We start from the raw sequence: 16,847 nt of genomic DNA on the forward strand, positions 1-16,847 counted from the left end.
ATAGTTTCTATTTCTGTCGCCATAACATCTCCATCCTCCGAGACGGTCATGCATTGGCAGCAGACGGAAATTCCATAGCGTTTACAGATTTACTGTGAACTAATTGCTACAATAAAACTAGGTTTAATAATAAATTAGTATTAGCAGTCAATTTCAGTAAGACTTTTTTACAAGACACCTACGTTATATTAAAAACTACAGGGAATTTGACATTAGCTATGGAAACAAAAATTTTTATTCTATGAGGCTTTGTTGATGTACGCCGTTTTGGTCGCAACTTAGCCATGAACAACTTCGCTGTAGAAACGTAGCTAAAGGAAATACGCCATTACAGTTGACCAAAACAGCTGTTAGAATGCAGACGCAATTTGCAAGCTTCGTCACTGGTCCTGCTTTCTCTGATTATGTATGAAGGACAATAGGACTCGATCTAGTAACAGACCTGCTTATAATGAATCCGCTATAACGACTTTAATTAAAATATCGTACTGAGGGGTTGAAAGGGGGTGGGTAGATTGTTTGACTCTTGTGGTGCGGCATTGCGTTTCACCACACGGACGCCGCATGTGTTTTTTTTTTTTAAGTTAGAGCATTCAAACAGCTCGATTCCTGCATTAGTTATTCTTCATTCTTTTCTATTCCTCTACGTGTCGTCTGCATTAAGGTTTGCACTAGCCACCGATGTGTGTTCATATGGAAAGAATGGTGAAGAAGCAACTCACATTGAAAACAAAACAAAACAAAACAAAGTTATAAACGTTGTCTTTAACCACTTAGTAACATTATTTATCTTGTTCTCTCTCAGGCTTTTAGAGGTTTCCATTAGCCCGAGCATACCGATGAAACAAGCGTGCCTGACAACAGGCGTCCCTGCAAAGGACGCCTGTTGTGAACGATGCATCGAAGAGCAAAATAACTGTTTACCCTTTTCATTGTCTTGCGAGCACTACAACACACGATGACAAAAGGAACATTACGAAAACAAAGCATTTCTCACAATCTGCACTATATTTTTTTCCACCACCGCTCACCGTACACTGTAAAACGGGAAGAAGTGGTTTACTATAAAGTAGTGGAGCTACAAAAAAAACACAAAAAAAAACACGATTGGTTACTGTAGGTTTTTCGCTCAAGGAGGATATACATGCCATTTTTCTCAATCGCACTAAACATATCGGTTCAACCACCTTCCTGATCAAGTCGAGGGTTTGACGGAAGCCCGTCTTGTCGGGAGACATGTTCAAGTAAAAAACGGAGAAACCGACCATAACTTTAATGACTTTAAAAATAACAAACAAGACAGGGTCTCCAGAGAACCGTTTCCTCGCGTGGTCTGCAAGATTTCCTGCGCAGATTGCGACTACGCATACATCGGTGAATCGGGAAACTTTAAACAGAGATTCAGGCAGCATCAGAACGACGTTCAAAAAAAAAAAAAAAAGCGAATAGCGTCGAATGCTCTTGCCGAACTCGTGGATGCAACGGGCCATAACATTGATTGGGATAATTCAAGAATCAATGGCCAAGAAAGGAACTTCAAATCGCGGCTTTATCTCGAGACACGCCACACGCTTAATGGGCATGAAGGGTCCCTCCCCCCGTCGTACACGCGCTGCTTACGTCACGTGCTGCAGAAAACATAAGCGTCCATGCACTTTCTTTCACCCCATTGTGAACAAGGCTTCCGTAGCGAAGCCGAAACGTATTGTTTGTTGTTTTTAAAGTTTTTGAAGTTTTTAAACTTTTTAAGTTTCTTATAGTCGGTGCCTCTGTTTTTTTACTCGAACTATTCCTGATCAATACGTTGATAGGACCTGCACCACCAACAGTGTTTGGCTGATCACGCCCTGTGGAGACGTGTTTTACTCGTGCGTTTTTACATTTGAGTTTATGCCCAGAAGAGGTTTTGAGGAACACGGAGCGAATGGGCTCTTAAGAAAATACATTGGGAGTTCTTTACAATGAGTATTTTTTTACCGTCTTTTCATCTTGGAACGAAATTGTGTCTGCTCGTCTCAGACGGATATGTCAACTGTCACAAGCGCACCTGAATTAAAAAGAAACAAGGAGTCTTTTCTTATTCTGTTTCATAAACGCAGTGAACAAGATGAATTCATACCAAACAACCTTTTCAATGGCAGATTCCATAGGTTAGGTACGTGTTCGTGGCCTTGTAGAGCTGTTTAACAGCGGTTCCTAAGCGGATTAGGCTAGTTTGCGCCACTTGGTGTAAACGGGATACATAGGTGCGCGCAGGGGTAACATGCAGCGAATTTGACGTCACTGGATTGCGTTCAAGTCAGCCGACGACAAACCGGAAACAGCCGACTCAAGCTTTTCGATGAAGCCACAGTCGCGACGGTAACAAGTGGCGGAAGCGAACGGCACATGTGAAGCGTATCGTGAACGTGGTTTATAACTGCACATTGAAAATATTAAATCCAAATAAATGACAGAAAGAAGAGAAAAAAAATCAAAATTACTACATAAAGGAGCCGACATTAATTATCTGTAGTAAAGAAGTGATTATGCTGTAGGGTTCAAGGGTGGTTGAGTGGTACTATCGCAACCTTTAGGAACGCAGCCCATACGCAGATCACAATGGATCTTACTCGTAGCGAAATATACTGCAGAAGAAGTGACGACTGGGCTAGTTGGTAATGCATATGGGACATCTTGAAGGTAGCGCACTTAAACACGGACACTAGGGAAAGAAACGACAAACCACAGCGCTCTGGTTTGTCGTTTCTTTCCCTAGTGTCCGTATTTAAGTGCGCTACCTTCAAGATGTCTCGTAGCGAAATCTTAGTTTTATTACTGATAGCAACAGCCTCCTGTTTAAGCTAAAAGGCAGAGAGAGAGAGAGAGAGAGAGAGAGAGAGAGAGAGAGAGAGAGAGAGAGAGAGAGAGAGAGAGAGAGAGAGAGAGAGAGAGAGAGAGCATTTAATACGAGGAAAGGGGTACTTTCAAAATCTTGCGCCTTCAGGATCTATCCGGCATTATTGCGTGGCCCTACGTATTGCTCGAAGGTTACAACCGGAATTTTAAACATGTAAACTCTATTGGCAGGATAAAAATTCTGAAGGGTGAAAAATAAAGATCACGGAAGGCATCGCTCAAATCGTTGAGCGATAACTCCAAGAAAATAGCACGCTACCGCAGACAATGCTCCCCTTGTAAAGCGAAAATCACGGGATTACAACAGGTCCCATGGCTCGAGTCACGTAAAAATGCGCGAAAGCAGAAATAGCAATTAAGCTTACCCATGTGTTAGTTGGGCCCAAGCCTACACAGCAGGTAACTCCGCGCACTAAGAACTTGGAAGCGATGATCCGCTCACAAACCGATCGCGAAGAGTTGCCGGCGACACTATATACACTCGGCACAAGCAGCTGCTCACGTCTGTTCGCCGTCGGGAGGTCGAGCGGTGATCCGGCGGTGATCCTGTATACCGTCGTCGTCAAAGCGCATGCACTTGTCGCGCGTTTTCGCGGAAACGCGAATTCCGGCCGATACGCGGCGCTCCGGGGGTGCTAGCTACGCAGGGCCGGTATCGAGAACGCAGCGCGGCAATCGTTTCCGAACAGCGGCTTTGCTCAGCCGTCTGTCGTTGCTGCTGCCTTTTTTTATGTGCAGCCGCTCTCGTTGATTCAGGTGTACTGCAGGCGTGCGGGCTACGTGCGATGCGTGGACGGAGAAATTTCGTGCGCGAGCATCAAACGCGCACGTTGCACACACTCACACAAAACATCTACGTTATTTCACGAACGTAACATTTCCTTTTTTCGGGCATAAAATGGGTTACGCGCTACGCTTCCATATATGGAAAGGCGAAATTGAACATCAACCCGAAACGCAGCCGTAGGGCTCAAAATGAAAGCTATACGCCGCTCTCAGAAACATCACCGTGTAAGAAATATCGTGACACATTGCCCTCTGTGAAGGTGTGTGACCATGCTTTTTATAAAAGGAGCCCAGGACGCAAAGGTGGCACATAAATTAGATGAACGGTACGAGAAAAGTCCATTTCTCGTGGGCTTTGATGGTGGCCGTCCCTGTGAAAGACAAGCTCAAACTTGACTCTACTGACTTGACTTTTGGCAAAAGTGATCTTAAGAATGATGGCTCTTGATAATTAATCTACACACAATGCATATGTAAGTGATGAGACGTGAAAACTTCATGTCCAAATCATATATTGAACGATTTGGGTATTATTAAATAAAAGTTTGGGGCATGATTCAATTCCAATTGGGACGATTGGGGCATGATTCAATCCCAATAAAAGTAAGTAAAAGTTTCAATACAAGTAAAACTTTTATTGAAACGGGAGACCGATGGTCTAAACAGGGAGAGGGACCGGGGAGAGGATAGTTAGAGTTCTGGGGCAATGGTCTTGGATGGTGGTTGGTGGTGGTGGTGGTGGAGAAACATGTATTCAAGCGAAAGAGGTTCGCGCTTGAAAGCGGGAGAAGCCCTCAGTCCAGGGCCCCTGCGGCGGCTGCGGTTCTGCATGCCCGGTCCACCAACTGTCGCTGGTCCTCAGGATCCGAACTGCACAGCGCGGCCTCCCACTGCTCGAGGGTGGGGGTGCGAATAATGGGGGCTGCTGGTGTGTTTTGGCAAGCCCACGTGGTGTGGTACAGTGTTGGATGTTCGCTGCAGTGTGGGCATGTTGGTGGATACATTGTGGGGTGTATGATGTGCAGGAAGCTAAGGTGGGGGTATGTGTTGGTCTGTAGTTGCCGCCAGGCTACAGCCTCCTCTCGGGTGAGCTTCTGGTGCGGTGGTGGGTAGGCACATCTGGCAAGGCGGTGGTGTTGCAGAAGTGTACGGTACTGCTGCTGGACAGGCTCTGGGTCACGGAGCGACTGGTGCGGTGCCCGGAGGGTGCATGCTCGGGCTGTAGCGTGTGCTCGCTCATTTCTGTCAAGCCCTGCGTGACCGGGCGTCCATATTAGTACAGTTGGGTTTAGGGTGTCCTTGTGCTTTTTTAGAAGTCGGAGAGCGCATATTGAGATCCGACCGTTGCCGTAGTTTCTGCATGCCTACTGGCAGTCTGTAATTATATGAAGTGGGCTATTTGAAGTTGGAGACGTCATCGCCAGTGCGATGGCCGTTTCTTCGGCTTCAACGATGTTTGTGGTTTTTACGGTCGCAGTGCGAACGACATCGCCCGAGCCGTCAATGACACTAACTGCTGTGGCTCGATGGGACGCGTAGTGGGCCGCGTCCGTGAAGCGCACATGCGGGTGGTCAGAGTACTTCCCTTGCAGGAATTGTACCCGTGCTTGTCTGCGCTGTACGTGATGCTCAGGATGCATGCAGAGTGGCAAAATCTGGAAGAGTCCCTGGGCAGTGATCACTATATTGTCCAGACTATCATCCCGACCGCTCCTTTACGTCGAATACTCAAGTCCACAAAAATGACTGACTGGACCACCTTTCGCAAGCACAGAGCCCAAAGCGACACAACCGTCATAAGCTCACTTGAGCAATGGATCGTGGACCTGCACCACGATGTTAACAAACACTCGAAAGAGATCGCTCTCACCACAGAAGCGCCTGCAGTGGACTCCCACCTCCTCCATCTCTGGGAAGCACGCAAAGGCCTCCAACGAAGATGGAAGAGGCAGAAACATAACAGAAAGCTAAAATGCAGGATAGCAGAGATATCGCGGCAAGCAGCGGAGTACGCGGCCGAGCTCACGAGACAAAACTGGCGTCAGCTTTGCGAGAGCTTACAGGGTACTCTGGGAATGGCAAAGACATGGAAGCTCATCCGCCACTTGCTGGACCTCGCGCAGAGTAAGCTGGAGAGTCAAAAAGCAATCCAGCGCTTGCTACACTCTCATCATGGCAGGGACGAAGAGGTGCTGGATAAGCTTAAAGACAAGTACATTGGCACGCCTTTACCTTCCGTGCCTCCACGCACGTACTCTGGCCGTCCCAACCCGGAGCTGGACAAACCAATAACGACACAGGAGGTCTGGCAGGCACTTCAAGCCCTGACCCGCAACACCACTCCGGGTAAAGACAAGGTCACTAACGAGGTACTCAGAAACCTCGACAACACCAGCATCCAAGCCTTAACGGGGTACTTCAATGAGCACTGGGAACGGGGCACAATACCCGCTCAATGGAAACACGCTGAAATGGTGCTCATTCCGAAGCCAGGCAAACCTACGAAGCTGGACACATTGCGCCCCATATCGCTAACGTCGTGCGTAGGGAAGCTTTTTGAGCATGTGATCCTTGCCCGCCTACAACCATACATAGAAGCCCAAGACATTTATCCACACACATTGTTCGGCTTCCGGCCCCACCTGTCAAATCATGACATCCTCCTTCAACTAAAGGAAGACGTCTTGGCGCACATTTCTCCTCACTCCAGCAGGGCTATCCTCGCTCTCGATTTAAAAAGGAGCATTCGATAATGTGAGCCACGACGCCATCCTCGAAAACCTAAGTGACACTAACTGTGGAAAACGAATGTTCCAGTACATCCAGGCATTCCTCACGGATCGCACGGCGACTGTGCGCATCGGGCCACTTCGAACGGCCCTTCAGACCATGCCCAAACAAAGGAACGCCACAAGGAGCGGTGCTTTCTCCAACATTATTTAATATAGCTATGGTGAAGCTTCCACAACAACTTAACACCATTCCGGGGATTAAACATGCGCTCTACGCAGATGATATTACGATTTGGACTACTGGTGGGTCAGAAGGCGACATCCAGGATGCGCTCCAACAAGCCGCTGACGCAGTCCAGCAGTACGCCAGTGTGCGCGGCCTTGAATGCTCCCCGGAGAAGTCCGAGCTGATTATTTGGAGGCACAAGCCACGTGACAAGGCCCTGGAACCCACCACAATACAAATAAAGCTCCAGGGTAGCTACATCCCCGTAGTCCCAACCATCCGCATACTGGGACTTTATATCCAGCAAGACGGAGGAGGAACGCTAACAGTCCAGCGCCTCATCCACCCTGCCTTGCAAATCATGCGTACGGTAAGTCGAGTCACAAACCGTCACCAGGGTTTGAAAGAGGATGACATCATCAAGTTGGTGCAAGCACTTGTTGTCAGCCGCGTGGTGTACTCTACGCCTTACCTCCCGCTGAAACCGCGGGAATTGGACCAACTTGACATACTACTGCGGAAGGCGTACAAGCAAGCGCTAGGCCTCCCTCCTCACACCGCCACTAGCAAGTTGGAAGCGCTCGGGGTGCACAACAAGGTGCGGGAGATCATTGATGCCCACCTTGTCAGCCAACTAGAGCGGCTCAGACAAACTTCGACCGGTCGCACGGTGCTGAGGCAGCTAGGCTACCGGATAGCGGACGCCAGCCACCCTCGTCCGGAAACTGTTCCTCAGGACATCCGCGCGCTCATCAGGGTTGCTCCGCTCCCGCGAAACATGGTCTTGGATTTCACTACTTTTTGTTCACGCGGATCATTTCTTGTCAACACCATTCTTGAACGATGGGCTACTTTTGTGGTGAACGCGTGCTAGTTAAAACACACCCCGGGACGTTCGCTTTCCAACGCCTCGCGCTGTAGTACTTCTCGCCTAGAGCTTATTTAGTGACGCTAGTCTCGCCCTTCAAAGACAAGTGGGGCTTTCGGGAGTCTTTGTTGAGAAATACACGAAACCCTAACCTTATAAGCTTCGCTTAAAATCGTCACTGACACGGGATTCATCGTAGACCAGGACAAATTCTCCAACTCAGCTTTCCTTTGTAGGCGTATACGGCTGCTTTTAAGGTGGATGTTGAATTCTCCCTCCACAGAAACTTACTCCACCTTGGGGGCTTTCCGTGAAACTGGCCGACTTTTCATATGTCTTTGAAGATGTACAACGAGCACAGCTTGGAAAGCAAAAAAAAAAAGTGCAACCCAACTGGCATTGCAGGTAATTGATGCCTACCGTGAGTACTGTGCACTCGCCGACGTGCAGGGGGCAAAGCGTAAACGAAATAATCCTGAAGTGATTCTTAGACGTGATTCTACTTGCATTTTAAAAAAATGATAGTCTTTCTTGGGTTACTCTAACCAGAAAAGAAAATTTTGGTCTGTTTGTCTATATGACTGTCTGCTTGCCTGCTTGTCTGTCTGTCTGTCTGTCTGTCTGTCTGTCTGTCTGTCTGTCTGTCTGTCTGTCTGTCTGTCTGTCTGTCTGTCTGTCTGTCTGTCCATTCATCCATCCGGTCAAAAGTTAAAGGAATCCTTGATCGAGAAGTTTATAAAAGCATAACTTTACCGAACCACTAAATTTGGAAAGATGCTGCATACCTGTCAACATTGTTGAGCGCGAAGAAAACATTGGGCATATTTTTGGCAAAACGCCAATGCACAACCGGTACCCGCAGTGTTCTTTTAATTGAATTTAAATGTGTGCTTTATATTCCAGATAGGAAATTTACAAAGAAATACATTTGAACCTCGTTATAACGAACACTCATATACTAGCAAATTATCGGCTATAGCGAACTGAACACAGACTTTGGTTGGTCACGCTTTATTTCAATGACACTTATTCTTTTATAACAGGAACTGAAACCGTGAAAGCCGGGTGATGTCGGATGTAACGAAGAAATATTTGACCAGGGGGCTAAGAAACTATAATTGGAAAAACCCCCCGTAGTCCGAAACTGCAGCAGTATAAAGGCCTTTTGTTCGTGGACACTATGTAAAACTTCATCCTGCTCAGTGCTGTGAGTAGCCACCACACAAAGATCACATCTTTCCTCGAAAAAATAGGAACGCAGGCCTGTTTTGTCAAGTGATCTTTGTTCTGTTGTAATTTCACGTACTCATGTTCCAGTTCATTGGGCTCGGAATGCAACAAGGAGAAAGGTAAGGGTTGCCTTGTGTATAGTGGGTTCGAAACCTCCAAGTATTTTTCCGCGAGCCAGGTTGTCGATTTGTTATAGCCAATTTTCACCTCTACTGTTATAACGAATATCGGTTATAACGAACTAATTCGTTGTCCCGTTATAACGAGGTTCGACTGTACACTTAGGAAACAATGTCGTGAATAAAAGTACGAAAAGGTTCGCGGCCAAGCCAAGGCAACGTGGCGGCATTCCAAATCCAACAGCAACAAAAAGTTCCAATAGATGGCGCGCGAGCAGTGGAACGCGGGAAATTTGTATTGAATTGAGCAAACCTCTGCCGCCCTTATCGTGGCAGGAGCGAAACGGGAGGTGGAGGGGGGAGAGAGACAGAGAGAGAGAGAGAGAGAGAGAGAGTTGAGGGGAAGGGAGGGGGATGTCTACGTGGCAGGGGCGGCAGGCGCCTATCGTCTTTCGACGCCATTTGCAGCGAAGTGAGCGGATACGCGGCCGATTTATTTTTACGTCCCTTTTATTCTCTCAGCGCCGTCGGCAATATTCACGTGAGTTGAGGAGCCTTCCCGCTGCCACAGAGACCGAATGGCGGTTTCTTCGGTCAATGGGCCATTTAATTCTTTAGGGTTAAGTGTTGCGTCATAATTTTACCGACCAACTTCATAATAGCCGGCTAACCACTGGTAGCACGCAGAATTTATATCACTATCACTGACACCGCAAACGCGCGATCACGAACGCCATTCCCTAACACCTTAGTTCCCTTCAACTGAGGCGTTTTAATTTTCGTACTTTCCGGGCACAGTAACTGCATGGAATCCGCCTCTTTCATTGCGGTGTGCTGCCACCTAGCGTGCCTAGCGGAAGTTGAAGCCGTAGGGTTTGCCGGCGTTTCCTCCGGCTGCGTTCTCGTTGTATGCACGGCAATCCCACATTACGGCGAGGAGCAGCCGAAGTTTTTCTTCTGTGTTGGTGTTATAACGCCTTAAGATGACAGCCCCTGGTCATCACATAATACCAGGCGGCTTCTTATCACTGAATGAGGGCTGGCAAAGAAATCTCGGACAGATCCGTGTGCCCGATGTGCCGGCCGAGTAGCAGAGCGAGCAGTACTTGGAGTCGCCTGGCATGAAGTGCGATCGCCAGCTCAACAAAGGCCGGCAGTTCGCAAAATGCCTTTAAGCGCTGGACACATGTACGATTGGTACACGCGATTCGCATGCGACTGATCGTTACGACTGTCGCCACGACTAGTCGTACGCGTGAATTTGAGACGGCCCGATGCGCGCATGAGATGCGTCGTCGGCGTCGCTCCGCCCACTGTTTTTGCTCCATGGTCAACTACGATGATCGCTGAGCTGAATTTGTAGATTCTGCGCGTTTGTTCGCAAGAAATGGATAAAGCAAGCAATCGTGAAGCGTTTTCTGCCCTCGGAAACAGTCCGCGCACACGCCGGCCGCGCCTGCCAGCTCGGCACACTCAGCGGCTCGAACCGACGCAGACCACGGTAGCAACCGCGCTTGTCGCTGCTCTTCTGAATCAATCTGATCGCTAAAAAGTTCCACATGCGAGAAAGTAGGTGTTAGTGTGGTGAAAAATTGTGCTAGGGATTGTTGTCAGGGCTTATTTTAAAAGCGGCGATCAGATATATCTGCCGCGATGCAAGCGTATACGCTGACCGGTCGCCGCGGCGCGCGTTGCGCCGAGCGGCCCAGAGATGGCGATACCTGCGCGGAAGCATCGAAACAGGCTACGCAGATGTCTCGGTCACCGATCTCTCAAACGGCAGTTATAACTTAAATGGAGTTCCACATGCGAGAAAGGGGATGATAGTGTAGTGAAAAGTTGTGTTGCGGATTGTTATTCGCAGTTGCACAGATAGCAGCGATCAAATATCCGCCAGGATGCCAAGCCTAATGTTCCCAACACCCGAGCCGACGCGAGCGACGCAAGCCGCCGTAGCCGATCGCGTGCGGCCGACGGGAAGCGATACAAGCCGACACCGTTCCCTTTTCGGCACTCCGAGTTACAGCGGAACGCAGCACAAGTTGTGGGCATTGTTCCGCGCACAACGAGCACACACAAAAAATCAAACGATGTAAATACAACCACGACCCCTTCCCGCTTGTGCGGGAGCTGTGGGGAATGTCGTCTGCTGCCCCTACTGGACTGCTTAGGGACTTGGCCGCTAGGGGATTGCGCATGCGCAATGGGGTTGTGAAAGAGGCGGATTCATTAGCACCACCAGCATCTCCTCACTGATGATACAGATTGTTCTTGCTTTATGGTATGCCGTTTTTTTCCCTCTCTCTCCGTGCGTTGCCTTGCTACCTGAATGTCCACCACCCTGCCTGAATCTTCACACTCTGGAGGACAAACAAACAAACAAACAAACAAGCAAGCAAGCAAGCAAGCAAGCAAATAAATAAATAAATAAATAAATAAATAAATAAATAAATGAATAAATAAATAAATAAATAAATAAATAAATAAATAAATAAATAAATAAATAAATAAATAAATAAATAAATAAATAAATAAATAAATAAATAAACAAATAAATAAATAAATAAATAAATAAATGTTCTGCTCGGTGTGCAAGTAAAGGCACATTGTTTGAATACTCGTTTATTCAACCTCGTTTCTCCATCTACCATTTTTAAGCCTTGGAATTCGTGAATTAGTGAGTAAGGCGACAAACGCGACAAAGGAACGACCGTAGAGAAACAGCGTTTTGTGCTTCCTTGAGGGAACAGCTTAATCGTATTCGAAGAAATTTTAATGAAGGTGCACCCCTGAACTAGTTGGGGTGATAAATGCCTGGATCTAAACACATTCCACACCTTCCGGAAGTCCAAGCAAGCTGACAGAGTTATAATGCCAATGACGCGTGATAACAGCGCCGCGGTTCAGGTGTCAGCCACGCCATTCACAACAAAGCCGCAACTCCGCATTCCGGAGGCGTTGACATTACCGAGTGAATGTTACAGACACCTAAGGGTTGAATGCACTGTGCGGCATGGTGTCGCGGTACTTTGCGGGTGCGGAAAAGCTGCTTTTGTTTGGGCGAAGTAGAGAGATAAAAAGGGAAGCGACTAATGGGAGGACCGCAGTGAAGGATGCGAATTTCCAGACGCGAGTTAAAAAAGATGCCGCGCATTCAAACACTTTCGGCCGTAACTACGATCATTACTCGTGACAGCACATCAAGTGAGAACGGAGTTGGCGAGCTCGGGGCGGGGCTTAGACGCCGCTGAGGTTGTTGTGCGCACACCCGCAGAAGTTGAGAAAAATGACAATACAGTAATCCTTCGTTATAACGAAACCGCCGGTACAGGAAACTGGATTCGTTGCAAGCGATGCTTCGTTAAAAAGATTATGAATTAATTCCTATATGCACTGCAGTGGAGACTATGACACGTTTCGAGTCGAGCGAGATTTAAAATAAACCGAGATCGCTATAACACGGTTTTGTTGTAACAACACACCAATTCTTGTCTATTGTCGGAATAGAGATATTATACACTGTATGGTATAGGAAATCAACGTTTTAGAACGTGCACTTTCAGAAACACTCATTACTTGCAGAGCCCGCACCGATCGGTCGTATGCATCATCGTGCCTTAATAATCCATCGGAAAACTTACAAGACCCCCCTCTCCCACTGTTGTATCTATGTATGATTCGGTTCATTCCTTGAAAAATCTGATGAATTATCGCAAATTAATGAACTATGACCACAGACGGAAGCGCCAAGACGAAAGCTTTAAAAAAGTGTACTACTATATACGAGGGTATGTACTATACTGTATTGTACAACACTGTATACTTTTCCGTACTGTACCTCACCGTATTGCACTGCGCTATGTATATGCTGTACTGTGACGTGCCATACTATAGGCCTCGAGCGCGGCCTGTAGGGGCGCCACTGAAATCCCCCTAGCGGCCCGTTTCGAAAGCAGGCGCGGGAGTCCCCGGCCCGCTCCCCCCTGTCGCCGTTGCTTTTGGGGCTCGTTCAAGACAGCGATTTACCGCTTGTCCGCGTTCGAAATACCGATTAACGTGGAGCAGGCACTCTGTTTGCAAGCGGGGTGTGTTCACGAGAGAATAAACGTTTATGACGCGCTCTTAATGATATCTATATGAGCACCAGGCGTGTGTCACAGGCCGGCGTCCCGAAGCCAGCATTCGCATGCAGCTGATTGCAATTCCGCTGCCCTGAAATTTAGTGGCAGTGTCTCCGTAAGCAGTGTTTCCTCCGATGGTCATGTTGCGGCCATACACACTATGATGTAAATCGACTTTGTGCACTTACAAAATCCAGCGGAGCACTCATACCTGACAGCACGCAAGTTACGGCTGTCAATATCACATATCAGATATTGATCAGTACCATGAACACGCCAATGCGGCATAAATTTCACAAAGATTGTACCAAAGAAGTACGATGGATAATGCAAAATTACACTCCGGAGTCAGCACACGACGACAAATTTAATGCTGGGTCGTCTTGTCCCGAGGTGAGCGCTCGCAAAGATTCATCTGTTACATTTGTCCTCCACGAGAAGCGCAAAGATGCGCTTATAGAGTAATCCGCGTCCTCTACCAAACTCTTCTTTGAAACATCGTCGTATGACACAGGGAGACTGCAGAATCTAGCATAAACCGAAATCAGAGACCCTTATCAGATACGACGCTCTTCCAACAAGCCCGTGTGTACAAGATTTCGGCGCACGTTAAGGATCTCCAGGTAGTCAAAATTAATCCGGAGCCCTCCACTACGGCGTGCCTCATCGTTTCCGTTGCGTCGGCGCGTTAAACCATGCAATCAATCAATCAACTCTTCCAACGACACCTCGTATCGCTTGTGAACTGCCTACCCTGTATTCTTCAAAAAATGCGTCCGCCGAGTTATCAGCCGTTCGTTGAAGGCGAAAAACAAACGAAAAGGGAACACGCAGCTTGTGTGTGTGATTACTAAAACGTTCATTCGTTGATTTCGCTCCGCATTTGTACACAAGGATAGTTGAGCGTCCTCCTCCTCACACCCCCCCCCCCCCCCCCCCCCCCCCCCCATGTCAAGCGAAATATCGGTGCATTTCGCATCCAGTTGGTGTGGTGAATACTACAAGCTTGCTCAAACAAACGTTTTTAGCATTTCAGAAGCTGCACTCGTTTTTTTTTTTTCATTCCTGTACGACTATTCTATTTATTCCTCACTTGCAGACCTTTCATTTTCCCGTGGTTTCATTAACATATACCTTGGATCTTACTATAAGGCATGAGTGGGCACATATATGACAATGCACAGCCCTTGAGCGTACTTAACATTTTCGCGTGGCTTATATTCTCATAAAAGGCACAAGTTTTGTCAGCTATTGGGTTATCACATCCCCGACACATATTTTTCTACGACGTACATATTCGAAGCAAATGCGCATTTGTCGTCTGTGCTGCAAAACGAACCAACCTCTTATAGTGCCAATATCAGGTCTAAACGCGGCGACAATAAATAGAATTCACTTTTGCTGACGTCTTCGAAGGTGACAGCGGTGATATGCTGCTGCCGTCGCCGACGCCCGCAAGAGCGGCCAAGAAGCGCGCAGAACCGCCTCCCCGGGTAGCTCTTGTTGGCATTAGCAGCGCTCTACCAAGACGCAGCTGTTTTTTGTAAGTGCCCTAAACGTGCAGTTAGCTTACAGACGTCACCATAACAAGTTGTTTAGTGCGCGGAAAGGCAAAGAGAAGCGAAAGAGAACCAAAACACTGCATGACCACCCATCAGCCACGCAGCGCTAATCCCGCAAACGCCGCGGAGAAGCGGCGGCAGGCGGAGCAGCGATCGCGATTCTCGAGGCGTATACTGCACTACACTGCACTATAATATACTACACCGTTGCACGGTATGATATGCTATACGGAAGCGCATATGCTGTATTAAGGAAGATGTTTATAAGCGAATGGTGGTCGTAAGGCTTCGAGAAAGGCCGTCAAACTTTGTTAGACAAAACATTTCACTTTCGTTGCCCTACATAGTATTGAGTGACGATGGTAGGCGTAAGGCTTCGAGAAAGGCCGTCAAAATTTGTTAGACAAAACATTTCGCTTTCGTTGCCGTACATAGTATTGAGTGACGATGGTAGGCGTGACCGGTTTATTCGGACACTCAGGTGAAGGAACCCTTCAAGCGGTGGTGATGATTATGTAAAGGTCATGATGATGCCAAGGTCATCGAAGCTAGCCCTGATGATAGTGTGCTGAGTATGAGGAAGTGTCGGTAACGTCGTGAAGAGTATACAGGGAGCGGGGTCAAAGTGTCTCACAGTATTTCCACTTCTTATTATTTCTCGCGGACGACTGCCTGCCCAAGCTACGACGGTAAAACAACTCTGCTGTTCGGCGCCCGAAAGTAGCCGGTATACGTAGCACTACGGCGCCGTCTATAGAAATCCACGAAATACGAGCGCGTAGGACTTCCGGTAGAACACACGTTCTCACCTGCTGTCTCGTTCCCGCAGAAACGGCGCGACGATGGCCGCTCTGTCTCCACCAGAAATAAACACGGATGTTGCCCGTTATCTTCTTGGCGGTCGTCACATGGCTTCTCCGCACAACGCCCCAGCCTTTCCTGTGTACACACATCCGTGGGAGAATAAGCAGAAGGCAGCCGGACTGGACGGTTGGCGGTCACCGATAGGCCTTCACGTGCTACCTGAAGGACTAATCTATCGGTTGATTTTTCGCGCCACTATAGCACGACAGAGTTTGAAAGATTTATCGGTCAGTGCGAACAACAACAAAAAATGTGAACGAAGGGAACGATCAACACTAGGGCTGAGTACCAAATTTTCTGAAAGATGCAATTGACAGTAGGCATTTGTGTATAGCTCTGTCGTTTCCCGTTTCAGCTGCATCAGCTGAATCATATGTACTAGTATAAGTTAAACTAATATAGGGTAACGATTCAGCAAGAAATATAAAGGGGTGTGGAAATATTAGCCAATCCCAGTCTAAAATGACAACAGGAATACCGCAGAAACCTAACTAGGATTCCTGTCGTACGACAAAAAACTTTGTTGTGACAACAGAAACCCTGTTGTTACGACAAAGCCATCGGTTGTTACGACACGAATTTACATGTCGTAACGACACAGTCAATTATCTCAACGACAAACATTCCTGTAGTCCCAACAAAACTGCCTGCCGCTACGACAGTTATCATGGCGTACCCGCCACGGTGGCTCAGTGGCTAAGGCGTTGCGCTGCTGAGCACGAGGACGCGGGTTCGATTCCCGGCCGCGGCGGCCGCTTTTCGATGGAGGCGAAAAGCAAAAACGCCTGTGTGTGCGAGATTTCGGCGCACGTTACAGATCCCAAGGTGGTCAAAATTAATCCGGAGCCCTCCACTACGGCGCGCCTCATCGCCTGCGTTGCGTCGGCACGTTAAACCCTGCAATCAATCAGCTATCATGGCGTCGTGACATAGCCAGCTTCCAGAATCACGACAGAAGAATACAAGACGACAGTACGACGCGCAAAAATACGACAAACTACAGGGATTTTTGTTGTCGTCATTCTCGATGCAGGGTTCTTCCCGTTCACAAGGTTTATTAGAGCGAACTTGCGCTCCGCTGCAACCAAGTAAACATAAGCGGCGAAGAAGCGGTCAACAAAGCGATGCGCACGGGTATATTGAATGCCGCGGCGTTTACCCCGCGAGCATTTTGCGTTAGTACACTTTCTGCAACCGTCGAATTAGGTTGAGAATAAAGAAGAAAGTTCCGGTCTAATGAAACAGTGCGAAACGCTCTCCCCATCAAATAAGATATACTGGGGTGCAACTTAAGAACGCGTCAACGGTAGTTGCCGCCGTGCCTCGTCACCGCAGCCGGATGTCGCTCCGCGCGGCGCAAGTAGTGCGTTACTGGGAATATTTCGAAGATGGCGTGAGCCGTTCTCGTGATTTTTTTTTTTTTGCTTACTGTGCTCATAAG

At 47.9% G+C, this 16,847-nt stretch overlaps 1 protein-coding gene across 4 annotated transcripts in view; it reads right to left on the reverse strand.

Annotated features, from left to right (window-relative positions):
• LOC144137932 (uncharacterized) overlaps positions 1-16,847 on the reverse strand; it is a 73,255-nt gene that overhangs the window by 32,920 nt on the left and 23,488 nt on the right. The window contains exon 1 of one of the 4 annotated variants that reach the window (XM_077669966.1): positions 3,264-3,412. The exons of the other annotated variants lie outside the window; for them this stretch is intronic. Coding sequence (XP_077526092.1) covers positions 3,264-3,267 — 4 coding nt within the window. The 5' untranslated portion in view covers positions 3,268-3,412. Of the gene's footprint in view, positions 1-3,263; positions 3,413-16,847 lie in introns of those variants that run through there. 4 annotated transcript variants of the gene reach the window in all.

This window comes from Haemaphysalis longicornis, unplaced genomic scaffold (genome assembly GCF_048455015.1).
Source record: "Haemaphysalis longicornis isolate Haplotype H1 unplaced genomic scaffold, Haemaphysalis longicornis Haplotype H1 scaffold_5, whole genome shotgun sequence".
NCBI lineage: Eukaryota > Metazoa > Arthropoda > Arachnida > Ixodida > Ixodidae > Haemaphysalis > Haemaphysalis longicornis.